The sequence below is a fragment of the Mixophyes fleayi genome, chromosome 6 (genome assembly GCF_038048845.1).
Source record: "Mixophyes fleayi isolate aMixFle1 chromosome 6, aMixFle1.hap1, whole genome shotgun sequence".
NCBI classification, from domain to species: domain Eukaryota; kingdom Metazoa; phylum Chordata; class Amphibia; order Anura; family Limnodynastidae; genus Mixophyes; species Mixophyes fleayi.
The window spans coordinates 213474275-213493402 of record NC_134407.1 but is presented as its reverse complement, the minus strand read 5'-3'; the positions used below and the strand labels follow the sequence as shown (position 1 = coordinate 213493402).

Below are 19128 nucleotides of genomic sequence, written 5' to 3'. Positions count from 1 at the left end.
GCCTTAGACCCCTGCTCTCCTCCTACTTAGTGCTATAGATTGACAATGACATGAAGCAGAAGATAAAGATGGCTCTGCCCAAATAACCTAACATTCTAAAAGGTGTGTGAAACAATAAGGTGTCATAACAAGTGTAGCTCATGGTGGGGAATATGTGTGAGGTTACTGAAAAGCAGAAGCATTATTCAATTGTGAGCCATCAGCCAAGAGGTCTGACCAGTCTCCCCACACACACTCTGGTGTTTGTTATACATCAAAGTTCAGGGTGTTTGAGTCTTTATTCACAGATTCTTGACTTACCATAGTGATAGTCATTGATCAGTGTCAAGACAGTGTTCTGCAGAGCCGGACAGGGTAATCAGGCATACATAATACAGGGATATACAGGGCAGAAAAAATAAATGGTGACATGAAAACACAGGTTGGGTGCTCAGCAGAGAGGGCCCTGCTCCTGAGAGCTTAGATGCTCTCCTTCCTCTTGTGTTCTATCCCACCCTCTCTTGTCCAACATTGAGTCATCATCCCTTACCCTACGTCATGGCAGACTTATCAAAGCGGTGAACTCCGATTAGAGGAAAAGCAAAAAAAAGGTTTCATTTTTATTTTCTATCATGCATGATAGGATGCTGGACACACCACTGATTGTCACAGTTATGTCTCTACGTCCCTCAGCAGCTCAACAGGTTTTTCTTGAACTTTCTTTGGTCAGACAATTGATCTCATCTTAAGTAAGCAACTTATGAGACAGAATGTACTTTCATGAGCAAAACAAGCTTTATGCAAGTCACTAAAAAACATTTAATGAGAACAACTAAACACAGAAGGGAGAGACTTTGGTGTGAGTTGGGTCAGCTTAATTTATATTGCAATATGTGGAACTAACATTCCCTGTTTTTAATATTGAAAAGTTGTTAGAACAACATTAATTGTGTATTTAGTGAGTGCAGATTATCCTCGTTTTTTAGTTTATACATTGTGGACAGTCCCCTCTCACCCTGCATTTTTGTACAAGGAGAATGCAGAAGATCAGTATTTTTAATTAGTTTTTTTATATATCAGTCCACCCATTTTTCTTATCATTAAAACAACAGACTGCAGCACCTTGATGGATGGGACAGAGAGAGGCCCTAGTTGTGCACCATAAGGTTTAGTGAGGTCTTCTTGTTGGGGAGAAGACTAGAATAATTTGATGAGATTGTGCGGTTCCTCCCAGTAACTTCTTATTTTAAGACATGACCACTAGATGTGCAGTAGGGTAACCTTGTGGCCGCATGACCTCCAACATAGATCTGAAGAATTTGGGAATATAGTCTCAAGGCGAGACGGTACCCAGTACTACCTGTAAAAGAGTTTAAAGGAGTTTGCATTGATCCTCGCTGAGATTGAGGTTTTATATAGGTTGGTTTTGATTTTGTTTCACTAGTTGGAGTCCAGGATCTCCCCTGTATCCCTTTCCCAAGCCAAGTCATGTGGTTCTTACGATTGTGGGTCAACAGCATTTGGTACAGTGACGAAATAAGGCCCCTGATGAAGGGCCATTTTGATAGAGACTCCAGTGGGTAGCAATGAGCTTCTGGTGTTTTTATGTCAAGCGTCTGATAGAAGTGTCGCAGCTGACGATGTTGGTAGAATTGTAGTATGAAGAAGTCCAAATCTGGTGTGTAAATCTGTGAATTGGGGAAATAGAGGCGAGGGAGCAATATCTAAGGCAAAAACAGAATTATGGTTAGTCCATTGATGGAAGGATTTATGGTCTTGTCCTGGGGCGAATGCAGTGTTATTCCATAAAGGGACCAAAAGAGGATACTGGGAACGCATTTGATAGAAGAGGTTACTATGATCCCAAACAGATAATGCAAATTTCACAGTAGGAAGTAAAGTTACGTCTTTAGCTCAGAGTTGAGGTACGATCCTCATACTCTGCGTAGATCAGCCTCTAAGGATGTCCGTTTTCGCTGGCGCAGAGGGGAGTGCCAGAGAATACACCTGACCAGGTGTGTTGCTTGATAGTATATAAGTTGGTTAGAAACTCCCACGTGCCCATGACCTTGATTTTTGTATGTAAACCCTAGGTTTATACAGTCAAGTCCATAAATATTGGGACATCAACACAATTCTCATATTTTGAGCTCTATACACCACCACAATGGATTTGAAATGAAACTAACAACATGTGCTTTAACTGCAGACTTTCAGCTTTAATTTGAGGGTATTTACATCCAAATCAGGTGAACAGTGTAGGAGTTACAACGGTTTCTATACGTGCCTCCCACTTTTTAAGGGATTGCTTCACAGCAATCAGACTGTGTTTGTAATACATCACATTACAATTATTATTGTGGGGAACGTGGGTCTCCCACCATAGTCATGAGACAGAGCAGTTTGATAACCACGTCTGGTTCAAGAGTCTCAGAACATTTACAAACACATTTAGCACATTCTGATGTGCTGTGGCTTAACATAAAAACAAAAAAAACATTTGAAATAACTATTTCAATACATTGATTCAACATTTCCTATTCCATAATCATAAAAAATAAGTACTGAGTCATCTAATCCTTACCCCGATTTGTCCAGTTCAGAGAAGACGCCAAAGACTGGAACAAGCCCTGAACTATCCCTTCACAGTGAATGACAGGTTATAAGCTTACCATGTGGCCGCATTCAGTCTCTGATGATGGAATCCCGGGAACCTTCACGGTCTCTGTTGATGAAGAGAGTCTGACCCAGGAGGAAACACCAAATGTTCTCTGTATCACCTACTCTTACATCTTGTGCACTGTATGCTCTTGGATGTATCCACGTTTCTTCTTATTTGATTATAAGTTTGTGAGCAATCTAAGCTTGGTCATTTGCAAATATAGCATTTGAATTAATCCTTTTTTCTTTTAATGCTAAAAAAAACCCAGCAGATATTTTGCTAACTACTTCAGAAGAATCGTGTCGCCTGGTCCCTTCTCAAAATGAAGCTATGCTCCTTAATGTCGGGGGATTTTCGTTCTGCAAGAACAAGCAACAAGAACGTTGTTACTGGTATTGTATGGAGCACAATTCTGGGAAGTGTCCAGCCTATGCCATCACAAGGGAACTGGCCCATACCCGAGACCTGCTCTCACACAGTGAGCATAATCATCCACCTAGGGCAGAGAAAACGGGTGTTGCTGTTGCAAGGTCAGAGATCAAAGACTGTGCCCGAAATACCTTAGAGACACCGGCAAAAGTTATCCAGCATGTGACCAATGAGATGTCTTCCACCAGCACAAATTATCTTCCTGATCATGAGTCCCTAAGACAAGTCGAGAAGACGCTGAGACGAGAAGATATCCCGGCACAGCCCACGTCCTTAGCCGACATCCAAGTGTCATCTAATTTAACAGAAATCAACAAAGTCAGATTGCTGGACAAAGACATAAAAGATGTAAGTGTTTATCATGTATAACTTCTATAATTGAAATTTCATGGCACATTTTACTTTCTCCAATTTACTTTTAATAACACTGATAATTTGTTTTGAAAGGTATTTTTGCGTCCTTTTGAGATAAAAAAAAATATATATATTACGACTGTTGATATTATAAAATCTTTTATTTTTATTATTGATTTTTTCAAAATTAACAATAAGAAACATAAATTAACTCCCCAGCATAATCCCAAGGTACAGTATTATGAAATTAAATGCAAAAAGCAATGATATAGTTTAGCTTTATATACATATACAATTATATAATAAATAGTGCAATTAAATATAACCCATATAATAATAAAACATACAATACATATACATATACATACAAATGTTATACTTAATATACATATACAACATCTTAACTAGGTGACTATGATATAACATGGTTGATAAAACGGGCATGGAAATTATGCAGGAAGAAATAGTCAGGAGGATTTTCTGTTCTATATTTAGCTAGAGACGTTACAGCGTATTGTGACTTAAGCCATCTATACCATATTTTATAATTTTCATGCATTGAAGCGTGTCATTAACTAGGGCTATTCAATTACCAATTGTAGGTTCTTCTGCATCCATCCATTTTCTTGCAATGGAGACTTTGGTCAAAGTCAGTAAACCAATAGCTTATAGAGAGGAAGATTTATCTAAGAGAAGATCTTAGAGAGAGTCCAAATAATTAAATCCCTGTGGACCAAAAGGGTAATCTAATCCCTGTCGATTGAATACATTTCTTTACTGTTTGCCAGAGCCTTTCGCTTCTTGAACAGGACCACAGGAGGTGTAAGAAATCAGCTGAATCGATGCCACATTTAGGGCATTGGGAATCTTGTCTCATACACAATTTCCTCAGTTTCATAGGAATATAATAACTCTATGTAATATATAGAATTGAAGCTGACTAAATCTGATGCAGGAAGTAGCATTTTTAGCACTTCCAAGCATGGTGTTCCAATCCTTCTTATCTAGAGGCCCTAATTCCATCTCTCATTTAGTATTAAGGGTGCGTAAATTTCCTTCTAAAATGTTAGGAAGAATAGAAGACTACAACACTGAAATCATTTTATTGGAATCTTGTTCTCGTAGGTGCTTTGAAATAAAGTATGGAGGACAGCTGTAAATAGTTATAGAATAATATGTTTGGGAGTCCAAATTCTGATATTAAATGCTTTCAAATAATTGACTGGATAAAGTTGACCAGTTGATTGAACTCCATGTTTAATGCATGAAGAGGAAACCTCTAGTTTTCCTAACTCATCTAACCAAGAGTTACCTCAGATAGGTGCATCTGGATCCCATCTTACATTATTTATGGATTTGTGCACCAGGTCCCGAATCAGAATTGTCTGTCTAAGAATATGGGCTGTATTCCTAGATACCATGGTTCCCATAAGGATCTGGAGTGGAGAGTTAGAGGTCCTTGTCTGTCAGTGTAAGTGTCCCTAAGTGTGTGTCTCAGGTTATTTCCAAACCATTCTTTTAAATGCAGCAATTAGGGCACTAAATAATATTCTTTAACATTAGGGAAGGCCAGGCCACCAGATATTTTGGGTATCCAGGCTTATCTGCTCTCTCTTGTCCCCCCCATACCAGAGAGGGGACCCTGTTAGGGTCTGTGCTGAGAGTGACATATTCAGATGTATTATGAGAAATTTGTATCCCTAAATACCTTAAACTGTTCTATTGTAGCAAGGATTCTGTTTGTGCATTCCAGGGTGTGTGTCCACTCACAGGAAATAGATTTGATTTGGTCCAGTTTATGCGGAGACCCGAATATATGCCAAAGCTTCAACCATCTTAAGTAAATTAGTTAGCGAATTATCAGCCTCCTTCAAAAAAAGGAGCACATTGTCTACGTATAAAGTAATTTTGTAAAGAGAGTAGAGGTGAAGCCATTAATACTCAAAAAATGCGGTAGGTAACCAAGTCTGCCACAAAGTACTCATGCACGGTGAAACAATAGAAAAGGGTATTTATTAAAACATTCTAAAATCCACATAAAAATGGTATACACATTATAACCACATGTTGGAGATCTCAGTGCCAATTAGAACATATAACTAAGTAGGTGCAGCTACACGATGTTCAAATCATCAAAGGTATTGGTATATAACCAGTCCAGCAGCTTCTGCAACCACTCGTCTTATTGAATTATGAATGTCAGTGATAGTTGACTTACCTGGTATAAACCTGTCTGATCTGGGTAGACAATGTGTAAGATTATTAATTTTAACCTTATAACTAGTACTTTGGCTAAAGTTTTAGCATTCAGGATTAATAAGGTTATAGGTCGGTATGATTCTGGGAGAAGAGGATCGTTTTACAGTTTGGGAATAACTATAGTTAAAGCTTCGGACATACAGGGGAAGCACCTTGCCTAGTCAAAGTATCAAATGTATCTTTAACTTTTGGGATAAAAAAAGATTCCAAATTGTTTATAGCCCTCGAAGGGAAGTCCGTCGATGCCCGGAGCCTTTCTATTCGGAAGAGAGCATATTACAGCATCAATTTCCCCTTTTGAAGCTTCTAAAATGTCCACGGTTTCCAAAGATAAATTAGATAGTTTAATGTTGGTAACAACATTATTGAGTTGCTGGGGAGAGTAGGATAGCTGTGAGCTATGTAATTGTTTATAATATGTCCGAAATATTTCAGTATTGTCAGCGCTTTGAGTGTGAGTATCACCCCGACTGTCCAAAGTAGCTGGAATAAATATTTCATTTTTGGCTAGATATGTCATCATACTATCACTCTTATCTCTCTGGTCCTACATAACGTGCCTGGAGAAAAGCTGGTTTCATTTAGACTTATCAAGTAAAAATCCGTCCAGTCCCTTTGTGCCCAGAGCCACTGTATACGATCTTGTTCAGAATGGGAACAAAGATATGTCTTTTCCAGGTCCTGGTACCTCTGTTCCATTTGAGTCTCCCACTATCTGGAAATTTCTTTCGAGCCGCCATTCTGATAATCAGTGTGCCTCAGATAAAAGCCTTGAAGGCATCCCATAACACAGGTGGGCGGATGGTATTTGTATTTACTTCAAAATATCCCTCCCATTCTGTTATCATATCACTGCCCTAATCCATTATTGCAAACAAGAAGGGATTACATTTCCATAAATTGGCACCAACTTCTGGCTTAAGAGTTATACATATGAATAAGGGTGAATCTGAGACATCTCTAATTATTGGCCATTTCTGCGGCTAGAAAATTTTCAGCTTTTACCTGCAAGCCTCCTCCTCTTCTTTTTCATGAGCATAGGACGGTTCTTTGAACCAAACCTTGCTTCCTCCCTAAAGCCATACAGCAGAGGACTCTCCTAATAAAAGTAAAACTCCAGTGAATGTGTGAAATATATATCTCATTGTTTGTAAGAGTAAAGCTAAAATAGTGATTAACTGAATTCTGTCAATATTATAACGTTCAACAATTTAGTGTACACATTTTGACTCTCGATTATTTTCACTGTCGACATTTCATACTCGTCTCTCTCTACCAGGGGATGTGTCCAGGTGATGACTGTATCATTGTGTGTGTGTCAGGTTCCTAAAAGGTGTGAGGATGTCACTGTCTATTTCTCCTTGCAGGAATGGGAGTATTTAGAAGGACACAAGGCTCTGTACAAGGACGTGATGATTGAGAATCACCGGCCCCTCACATCACTGGGTAAGAGAAGATAAATTTGTCTGAATGTTTGTCCAGACCCTCAACGATAAACAGATGGAAAACCAGGGAATAAATGCATCAGTAAGCCACTAATTGCAGTGGCATCAGAGCCTAAAGGTGACCCTCTCCTGTTGTCTGAAGTCCCGGGGATTCCTTTTGATACTATCATGAATAATGATAATGAAACACTATAATGGCTTCAGTCTAAGAGTGGTAGAAGGGAGGACGAGGTGATGATGGGGGACTTGCTGATGAGTAATTCTGTAGAGTTTGGAAGATCTTTGGATGGTGTGATGTGGGGGCCATGGCTTTGTTTTTGGTTACAGTTGGAAGCCACAATCCCCTATAATAATACATAAGGAATAGACAATGGGATTTATACTCTTTTTTTTTTTTTTTTTTCACAGATTTAATAGTGCAGCTTAATTAACATTTTATAAAGCTAACTACCATTCATTTTTCCAAACAGAACTACATAAAGATCCAACTGCTCTTATTAAGGAGGAATCAGTATCAAGTGAAGGAGGAAATCTCACTGACATTGATACATGCACAGATCATACTCAGTATGCATCTACTCATATTAAGGAGGAACCTGTATCATGTGAAAAAGGAAATTTTCCACACACTAATATTTATACACCCCCAGGTCCTACACAATATACATCTACTCATATTAAGGAAGAATCGGTATCATGTGAAGAAGGAAATTTTCCACACACTAATATTTATACACCCACAGATCATACACAATATACATCTACTCTTATTGAGGTGGAAATGGAATCTTTTTTCACTCGAGAACAAAGTTTTAATAACCTCAGCTATGTTAGTTGCCAGAGGAAAAATGTGAATGATCTCACTGTAGACGAATCTTGGTCTTGTTCTGAATGTGGGAAGTGTTTTACTACGAATCTGAAGCTTCTTAGACATCAGAGATGTCACACAGTAAGTAAAAAACCTTTACCACACTCTTGCTCTGAGTGTGGTAAATGTTTTTCCTTTAAATCATATGTTGTTGAACATCAGAGAATTCACACAGATGAAAAACCATATTCATGCTCTGAATGTGGGAAATCATTTAGCAGTAAATCAGATTGCAATCAACATCAAAGAATTCACACAGAAGAGAAACCAAATTTTTGCTCCGAGTGTAGTAAATGTTTTTCCACTAAATCAAATCTTGTTAAACATCTGAGAATTCATACAGTTGAGAATCCATATTCTTGCTCAGAGTGTGGTAAATGTTTTTCCTCTAAATCAAATCTTGTTACACATCAGAGAATTCATACAGGAGAGAAACCTTATTCTTGCTCTGAATGTGGGAAATCATTTAATACTAAATTAAATTGCAATAGACATCAGACAATTCACACAGAAGAGAAACCATATTCTTGCTCTGAATGTGGGAAATCATTTAATACTAAATCAAAGTGCAATAAACATAAGAGAATCCACACTGGAGAAAATCCTTATACTTGCTCTGAATGTGGGAAATCATTTGGTACTAAATCAAAGTGTAATAGACATCAGAGAATTCACACAGGAGAGAAACCTTATACTTGCTCAGAGTGTGGTAAATGTTTTTCATGTAAATCATATCTTATTGAACATCAGAGAATTCACACAGGAGAGAAACCATATTCTTGCTCTGAATGTGGGAAATCATTTAATAATAAATCAACTTGCAATAAACATCAGAGAATTCACACCGGAGAGAAACCTTATACTTGCTCAGAGTGTGGTAAATGTTTTTCATGTAAATCATATCTTGTTGAACATCAGAGAATTCATACAGGAGAGAAACCATATTCTTGCTCAGTTTGTAGTAAATGTTTTTCCTGTAAATCACATCTTGTTACACATCAGAGAATTCATACAGGAGAGAAACCATATTCTTGCTCTGAATGTGGGAATTGCTTTAAAAATAAGGCATCCTTAATTAAACATCAGAGTAATCACAAGTGAAAGGCCATTAATTTGCTAAGGGTGTGGGAAAAGTTTCAACCAGAAATTAAACTTTTTTTCTACGTCAGAAAATCCACACTTGAGTATACCTATATTTGTGTACTGAGTTGGGGAAATGTTTATGCAGAAAATCAATAGCTTTGTTGTGCATCAAAATTTGGGAAATGGTTCCCTAGTAAAGCACTTTCCTTTGCATCAGAGAAGTCACACTGGGAGAGAAACGGTAGTATTTCTCTGATATGGGAATGATTTAGGAGTTAAATCTGTCCTGATAGCTATAGTTCTATTTATGGTGTGGTTTTTAAAAAATCCAAAACTTAAAATCACAGTTGCTTTAAGATGGGATTGGCAGAGTAGTTGCAGAGATATGTACAGATTCCTGTACCCTGACAGATTTTGAGATGTTTAACATTACAATTACATTTGTTCTGCAGCTTAGTATAAGCTATTCTTGTTCATCAACCATTTTCTGGCTGATTACAGTGTCCTGAGTGTTGGAAAGTTTCTCCCCTCATAGTCACCACTTTTTGTAAAAGTTCCTCCATTCTGGGAACCTGCTAAAACTTTTAAAAATGTATCTGTAAATGCCATATTTTGGGTTTAGTTATCCTTCAAGGGCAGAACATTTATTTGTCATATATTGATGAGTTGAATGAAATGATGCAGTAAAACAGTAGTACAGACTGATGGTGCATTAAACATAAGATATTTAGGGCAGTTGGGAGGGGGTTTATTAAAATGCCCTCACTGTAGTGAAGGTACAGTGGGTACTGGGACACATGAAGGACTATTTTATGGAAGGTAAGTCCACAGCCATGGCTGGAGTTGGATGGGCATGCAGGAAAAATTGTTTAGATAGCCCCACACTATGCACAGGATGGTGTAGGGGGGGGGCATCCTTTTGGACTGTGGCCATCTTAGTGATGGGGAGAGTGCTATCACTGTACAGCACCTCCTTGGCAGGGCTTCTCTCATAGATAAATGGTAAGGGGGCTGTTTCAGTCACTCTTACTCTGAACTTTCCTGTCTGTGCACTGCAGGTTTGCTCTGTACTTTGCATCTGTTTTGTAGTCCACTTTCAGCTTTCTATTTTGCCCTGCTGCTGTCCACTCTATCTCCCTGGATATTAAACATTAGGTGGACAAGTTGAGGATGGAGTCCATGAGGACCGTAATCTTCAGCAAGGCGAGTCCATGGTGTTCTTAGACATCAGGGACGTGTATACTTGAATATTACAATCTTGGTAAGAACACCAGTGTCTCACCAGAATCACTGTATGGCCCCACTGTTTTTAGTGTGGACTATGCTTTTCGGCTTGTCTTCTATATGACATTTAATCTGCATGGAAAACATGACCAATAATGAAGAGAATATAAATAAGCACATTTGTAATCTACTTAAACATCATAATTCATGCAGGTGATAAACCCTTTTCTTATATACATGTGCAGAATGTGGGAAATGTTTTACTTGTAGTTCAGGAATTTTTAGACATCAGAAATTGCACATATTTATGCTCCTAATGAGAAATGTTTTGTAAACAAACCCAAACTATGTATACATGAGATAATCCACAGGTAGAAAATGTGTTTATTATTATAGAGATATAGCTTCATGTCAAAGGTATTCTCTGTTAAAAATGTATACATTGATTAAAACTTTACATGTAAGTTGATTCATCTGCTATTCCTGATCTCATTTACTTGTGAGAAAAGCAACTTGCGGCATATCATTGTATATGTTATATGCAGTATACGGTTGGTTGTACAAAACTTCTTGCAAAGTTCTCTGTCTATGGATAGTATAGGAGGACACAACATCGTATAAATCTTACGGTATAAAATATAAAGTAGGAGATATATAGGGACTGATTTAGAGTTGAAAGTAATTGCGTTTGTGCATTGTAAAGAAGTATCTTGGTGCAAAATTGATGCACTGTGCATAACTTTAGTCTGTATTTTGAGTTGCTTGTATCTTACACTTATGGCCCCTAGCACTTGAAGAGGCGGTTTAGGTGCATTAACGTGCAAGTGCAGTACAGTAAGGATGTGGAGTCACAAATGGGGTAAATGGGGTAGTTTTCTCTCATGACCAAACAAAAGAAAATATACAGCTAGGTCTGGAAATATTTGGACAGTGACACAATTTTCATAATTCTTGCTCTGTACACCACCACAGTGGATTTGTAATTAAACAATAGAGATGCAATTGAAGGGCAGACTTTCAGCTTTAAATGAAGGGGTTGAACAACATTGTATGAAACATCTAGGAATTACAACACATTTTATACACAGTCCCCTATTTTCAGGAGCTCAAATGTAATTGGATAAATTAACATATTCATAAATATGTTTATTGTTATAAAATTTTCATAAATGTATATGTTAATAATTTGTAATGCTTTAACACAAATCCTTTGAAAGCAATGACTACCTGAAGTCTGGAACCCATGGACATAACCAAATGCTGGGTTCCCTCCTTTGTTATGCTTTGCGAGGTCTTTACTGCGTTGTGTTTTGTCTTCAAGTGAAATGCAATCTCGATTGTGTTGAGATCAGGTGATTGAGTATATTCCACTTCTTGGCCTTAAAAACTCCTGGGTTGCCTTCACAGTAAGTTTTGGGTCATTGTCCATCTGTACAGAATTCATCAGACTGCTTCTGTCTTCTTCACATCATAAGCTCTAGTGACTCGGTGCCATTGGAAGCCATACATGCCCATGTCATGACACTGTGAAGGAAATAATAGAAACAGAAAATAAACTAGATACCTGAAGCTAAGATAATGGTAGAAATAGATTCTTATAATATCCATATATTTAAATGTACTGTAGACATGATGAGCTTATATCTGATAGTTTCCCTTTAAGAAGTTAAATGTCCATAGATTGTAAGCTTGTGAGCAGGGCCCTCTTCTCTGTATGTATTACCCAGTATTGTTTTATTACTGTTTGTTCCCAATTGTAAAGCGCTATGGAATCTGCTGGTGCTATATAAATAAATGTTGATGATGATGAAATGTTGAAATAATCAAACATATGCTGCTTCCCGTTATATGACTGTATGTATTGTGATTAACCATTAATGTCATTCATACCCAGAGGGAATAAACTGGTCTTGAAGGGTTTTAACAGAAAGTTGCTTATCTACCTCATAGATGCTGTATGCATAAGCTATGTATTCATTTTAATAGGTTAGGATTATAGAAGGTTCAGAGTCATAATTAAGCATTTTATGGCTCTAGATATGGTATTTAGAATAATCAACAGATGTCCTGTGTCCAGAAAAAGTATTTCTGAATAGGCAATAAAATCGATTATTTTTTAATTGTAGAATTTATATGTTCCTCAGTACAAGGTCACCATGTACCAATGCATGCTTTATTCACTATAGAACTTGTATTCTATTGCTAAGTACCAGCCCCAATGGGCTATATAAACTGAAATGTATGTTCATATTGCTATGTCTAGTCTAGTATGAACTAGACATCCGTGTGTGCACACAATAAAGAAGGATTTGCTTTTCATCTAACTCTGCGTCTAGAAATATTATTGCCCTATCAACACTGCTTCCACCGTGTTTTACAGATCATGTGGTATGCTTTGGATCATGAGCCATTCCAAGCCTTCTCCATACTTTTTTCTTCCCATCATTCTAGTACAGCATGATCTTAGTTTCATCTGTCCAAAGAATACTGTCCCAGAACTGGGCTGACTTTTTTTTTAGATTTTTTTGGGGTCTAATCTGGGCTTTCTATTCTTGAGGCTTATGAATGGTTTGCACCTTGTGGTGAATCCCTCTGTATTTGCTCTTGTGAAGTCCTCTATGGTAATCGTGGATAATATTAAGCCTAACTACTTGACAGTATTCTTCACTTGGCTGGATGTTGTGAAGGAGTTGATCTTTACCATGGAAAGGATCCTGCAATCATCCACCATTGTTGTCTTCCGTGGACCTCCCGGCCTTCTTGTGATGCTGAGCTCACCAGTGTGTTCTTTTTTTTTTGCTCAGTGTACCAGACTGTTGATTTGGCGACTCCTAAGGTTCCTGCTATCTCTGATGTTTTTTTTTTGTTTTTGCAGCCTAAGAATGGCGTCTTTCACTTGCATCAAGAGCTCCTTTGAACGCATGTTGTATGTTCAAAGCAACAGCTTCCAAATGCAAATGCCGCACTTGAAATCAACTTCAGACTTTTTCCCTGCTTAATTGATAAAGGAATGCCAAAGGAATAGCCCTCAGCTGTCCATGAAGCAGCTTTATAATCAACTGTCCAAATACTTTAGGTTCTTTGAAAAAAAGGGTTCTACATATAATATAGCTCTAAATCCTAAACCCATCCTCCAATTTGGGTGTGAATACCCTCAAATTAAAGCTGATAGTCTGCACTTTAGGCCCATATTATTATATTACTGTAACTTGATTATGTTTTGTTAAACAGCCAAAATAATACAAATTGTGTTAGTGTCCAAATATGTATAGATCTAACTATATATTATGCACAATGCTTTAAGGACATTTGTGGTAGGGTAAAGGAGATACAGTATGACCTTGTAAAAGTTGTATTTATTTATTTATTGTGACAGTAACCAAGAACCAAGTCTCTACACCAATATAATTTCATCTGCCACCTTGGCCCTATTACCTCCCCACTTTTTCTACTCCCTCCTTTCCACTGCATGCCAACCTCTAGCTCACCACTGGTAACATTCCATCCTCCTTTAAGCAACATGTTTATCTCACCAATCCTAAAGAAACCATTTGTCACAGAATTGCAGAGATGGCCGCTAACGGAACAGGGAGGCACGGAGTCTAATGTACCCTCGGTATTCACCAGGGACCCCCGCAAGGGAGTTTGGGCTTAGCTGCAGAGGGTACGGTTCTCCAAGGCAGTCACCAATGTAGCAATAGTAGTAGACAGGCGTAGTCTGAAGAAGAGGAGTTAGTAATCTGATTCTTCAAAAACTTTGAAAGCAGATGGGGGGCATGTAGGTCTTTCTTATCCACCCAGGACCTTTCTTCAGGGTCATAACCCTTCCAGTTGACGAGGAACTGAGTCTTACCACCAATGGTTTGGGATTTCAAGATGCTTTCAATTACATATTCGTCGCCCAAGGTCATCTTGATGGGAGGAGGCGGAGGCTGAAGGTTGGCGAATTCATTAAGAACCAATGGTTTTAGCAAGGAAATATAAAATGAATTATGCACACAGAATGAAGGAGGTAGATGGAGCTTATAGGTAACTGCATTAATAATATGAGAAATGCGCAAGGGACCAATATATCGGGGAGCGAATTTCATTGAAGTTAGCTTGAGCCTGAAATTACGCGTGGAAAGCCACACCTTGTCCCCAAGGTGAAGAACTGGAATCTTCCTATGGTGACGATCATTAAAGTGTTTATGCTGTTCCGAGGACTGTAAAAGTTTAGCTCGTACCTGAGTCCAAATCTTCGAAAAGTCAACGATCATCTCTTGAGCTGCAGGTACTGATGCATTGGGAACTTCTGAAAACGTAGGAAGTATGGGATATCTGCCAAAGATGGTAAAGAAGGGAGATGTTCCGGAAGATTCATGTTAATGAATATCATGTGAAAATTCTGCCCAAGGTAAATAATCACTCCAGGAGGATAGGTAATCAGAGCAGTAACAACGGAGGAACATCTCCAAATCCTGGTTGACCCGCTCAGTCTGACCATTGGTCTGGGGATGGTATCCCGAGGAGAATTTTAGCTTAATTCCTAGATTGCTGCCAAAGGATCTCCAGAATCTTGAAATGAATTGTACACCTCTGTCAGTGATGATCTCAATGGGGCAACCGTGGATCTGAAAAATATATGATCTATAATAGATCAGCAGCAGATGGCAATTTCTTGAGAAGGACAAAATGTGCCCATTCGGAAAAACGAACGACCACCACCCAAATAGTATTGAAGCCATGACTATTGGGGAGATCAGTAATAAAATCCATGCTGATGCTTTTCCAAGGTAAGTCTGGAACTGGGAGTGGAAGAAGAAGCCCTGCTGGTGGATGCTTAGGTGTCTTGTGATGAGCACATACTCTGCAAGCTGCAACATACTTGTGAACATCCACACTCAAGGATGGCCACCAATAGCTGCGGGACAAAATAGCATTGGTCTTCTTAACCCAAGTATGACCAGCAAATCTGGAATTGTGGGCCCAGTCAAAAGTCCTGGAAAGTGCATCGGCCCTGGAATTTTTTGACCCCGCACGGTAAGTCAGGATCAACTGGAATCTGGAAAAAAAAGTGACCAGCAGGCCTGACGAGGATTAAGGCACTGAGCGGATTCCAGATAGGTGAGGTTCTTATGATCTGTGAATACCGTGATAGGATGGAAAGCGCCGTCAAACAGGTAACGCCATTCTTCTAAGGCAATTTTGATGGCCAAGACTGCCTCCTGAGGCCAGTTTTTGGCTAGCCCACCTTTACGGGTAAGTGGTGTGGTGGGCGAGAGCAACAAAGATAAGTCTTAAATGAATTGCCGGTAATAGTTGCAGAATCTAATAAAATGCTGAGTAGCCTTCAGGCCAGAAGGTTGAGGCCAACTAAGGATAGATTCTACCTTCTTTGGATCCATTTGAAGACCCATGTCAGAGATTATATACCCAAGGAAGGGAACCTGACATTGATCAGAAAGGGACTTACCCAATTTGCAATATAGGTGATTAGTACGAAGGCGAGATAGAACCTCTTTGACATGATCTCGATGAGAGGTGATATTCCGGTAGAAGACCAGGATATCATCAAGGTAGACTACAGATTGATACAAAAGATCTCTAAAGATTTTGTTGATGAATTCTTGAAAAACCGCAGGGGCATTACAAAGCCCTTAGGGCATCACAAGGTATTTATAATGCCCGTCTCTCGTATTAAAAGCGGTTTTCCACTCAACTTGACGAATGCGGATAAGGATATAGGCCCCTCTAAGATCCAGTTTGGTCAAAATCTCTGCTCCACTTATCCGATCAAAGAGTTCTGATATGAGAGGTAACGGTGTTTCACCGTAATAGCATTCAGCTTTCGGTAGTCCATACAGGGTCTAAGGGTACCATCTTTCTTTTTGACAAAAAAAGAACCCTGCACCCACCGGTGAAGAAGACTTGCGGATAAAACCACGTTCAAGATTCTCAGCGACGTATTCAGACATGGCTTGAGCCTCTGGGAGAGATAGGGGAAAGACTCTGCCCCTAGGATGCACCTGTTGGGTATCAGGTCAATGAGGCAATCCTAGGGTTGATGAGGCAGGGACTCAGCTGCACCCTTGCTGAATACATCTACAAACTTGGCATAGGCCTCAGGAAGAGCAGGCTACGGACTAGAGGCTAGACAAGAGATCAAAGACTTAGGAGGATGTACAGCAGTCAAACAATGTTGTTTGCAGATGGATCCCCAAGAAATGACTTGGGCACGAGACCAATTGAACTGCGGATTGTGAGCTTTAAGCCAGGGAAGGCCCAGAATAACAGAATTGACGGACTGTGGAAGAATCAGGAAACTTATCCACTCAGAGTGAAGTGATCCTACAATCAGCCGTAAGGTACTGGCAATGCGATCGATAGAACCGTTGCTGATACGATTACCATCAATTGCGGTCATTGCCAGAGGTTGTGGTCATGGAAGGATGGAGAGATGAAGCTTGGAAGCCAACTCAGCGGAAATGAAGTTCCCAGCAGATCCAGAGTCCACAAAAGCTGTCAATTGCTGGGGGCCATCTGGATAAAATAGCGTAATAGGCATCAGAAATTCAGAATCTCTCAAGGAAAAGGGAGTAAGGGACTTGGATTCTAGGATGACCCACCTGTCATCGCCTAGGATGGGGCGTTTCCCAGCCTCTTGGAGCATGAGGAGAGAAGGTGACCCGAGTCTCCACAATAAAGGCAAAGACGATTCTTGATGCGTCTGTCACGCTCCTCCTGGGAAAGGCGAGAGCTGCCAATTTGCATAGGTTCTTCCAAAAGAATTGCTGGAGTTTGGAACTGAGGCGCCAGGCGAGGAAAGGACCGCCGGGTCCATTCACGTTCTTGAGTACGTTCCCTGTGGTGGATATCCACCTTAACACACAGAGAGACCAAGTTGTCAAGATTAGACAACAGCTCAGTGTCTCACTCACTTTCTCTCTTCTAACTTCATTATTGACTCTGTCATTGGACTTCAGCCCCCATCATTCCACCACAACTGCACTCGCAATAGCGATCAATTATATAGTTATAGCAAAATCTAAGGATCACTTCTCCCTATCCATCCTCCTGAACCTCTCTACTGCTTATCACTAAACACACAGGAATGGTGGGATTCTACAGTCTGCCTGGTTTAGCTCCACTTGCTTTGGAGACGCAGGGTCTAATGTCGCAAAGTTTTTTGGCAGGGACTCCTGCAAGGAGGTTTAGTCTTGGTTGTTCCCACCACCCATGTCATGGTTCTCTGGATGGGTACAAGGTGAGGCTGACAGGAGAAGTTGCTAACTGACAAGGAGAGACCAGAATAGGAATGTCAGAATGCAAGTATATCTTGAAGGGTATATGGATACAGGATACCAGGATTAGCTGAGATGCATATAGTGCTGCATGGAGGACCAGGATCTACAGAACAGGAACGGATTTAGGATACCAGCATTTACTGGAAATGCACAGAATAACAGGAGCCAAACTATCCAGCATCGAGCTAACTGAAGAGCTGGCATCAACTTGCCAGAGCAAGTACCTTAAATAGTCTGGAAGATGAGGGGGAGTGCAATGCAATAAAGTTCTTCCAAACATGGGAAACCATTTTTTTATGGACCTCGCTTTGTGCATTGTTATGCATTCCTGTTTCACAACAGGAAAGGGTCTTTGTGACGAAATGAGTGTGATAACCCTGTGAGCATTCAGTTTCTCATTTCTCACATAATGTGGATTATGGCATGTACTTTTTATAGCCCAAGCTTTTGTTCCCAGCTCACCAGACTATAACTGCATTGTCCAATAACATGTGGCTAAGGGGACATTGTAGCTCAGTGTACATATGTATATTGTGTATTGTATATTGATAACTTGCAGTAAGGTTGCTATTCATTGTCTTTAAAGTGAAGCCAGGGGGGTTATGGGTAGGGTTTAGGTTGCCATGTGCTGGAGTAGGAAAACTAATTAGTGTCCATTGTTCACACCAGACTAGTTCAGACAGGCCATCTAACAGGGGAGGTTCTCTGGAAGGACAGCTCATCTTCACTCCCCTGTCCATCCCCCCCTAGTGCAGCACTGACCAATGGTTAAGTAGAATAGACCCAGGGGTTTGCCCAGGGAGGGGAAAGACTGTGGAAATTAGACCTGGGATATAAGGAACAACTCCAAGGGGGAGGGGTGTTCATGCTTGGATTTGATTCAGGAAGGTGCGAGATGGAGTTTTGAATTGTTGTTTTCTAACTCTAGTCTATATATGCAGCTGAGAGGGATCCATGGGTCATGAAGTCTGGACAGCAGGTGACTATATCTCCTTAAGTTATTGGGGTAAGGGACGGATGATGTGGTAAATCTGCCTGGTATTTATTTACGGTGTGTACATAATATTCTAGTGTTGTTTGTATGACAATAAATATACTGTTGTATTTTTATAACTGCATTTTGCCTGAGTGACCATACGAATCCTAGAAGGTACTGGGTAGCACTGGGCCAGATAAACCCGGTATCTTCACATTTTTGGTGGCAAGCAGTGGGGTCACTCAGTCCCAGATCCTCTCTGGGTAGGGCTGGAGGGGAACTGTATCGTGATACATTCCAGGGCTCTGTAAAGCAGTTAGCACTAGAAACCAGTTACCACATTATCCTGAACTTACTCCAAAAGGCTTTAAGGCAGAAAGTGTCACGAAAAGCGTTGTGGGCTTTAGGTGAGGGGAGATGCTGCCTAAGTGCCGATTTGATAAGGGGAAGCGCACCCCGCCGGAGGAGAGCGGAAGATGGAACCGTGTCTCAAAGAGGGGGAAATCACAGTGAGGTGATCCCTGGAAGTAAAATGGTTGTGAGCTCTAGGAACAAGAGAGCAG

The 19128-nt window shown here is 39.9% G+C and overlaps 1 protein-coding gene across 6 annotated transcripts in view; it reads left to right on the top strand.

Annotated features, from left to right (window-relative positions):
• Positions 1–19128, top strand: part of LOC142159781 (uncharacterized) — a 325690-nt gene that overhangs the window by 291704 nt on the left and 14858 nt on the right. For 4 of the 6 annotated variants that reach the window (XM_075214501.1, XM_075214500.1, XM_075214499.1 and 1 more), the window contains 3 exons: positions 2934–3418; positions 7051–7129; positions 7599–12627. In XM_075214501.1, coding sequence (XP_075070602.1) covers positions 2934–3418; positions 7051–7129; positions 7599–9097 — 2063 coding nt within the window. In that variant the 3' untranslated portion in view covers positions 9098–12627. Of the gene's footprint in view, positions 1–2933; positions 3419–7050; positions 7130–7598; positions 12628–19128 lie in introns of those variants that run through there. The other 2 variants (XM_075214504.1, XM_075214503.1) reach the window with 2 other exon arrangements.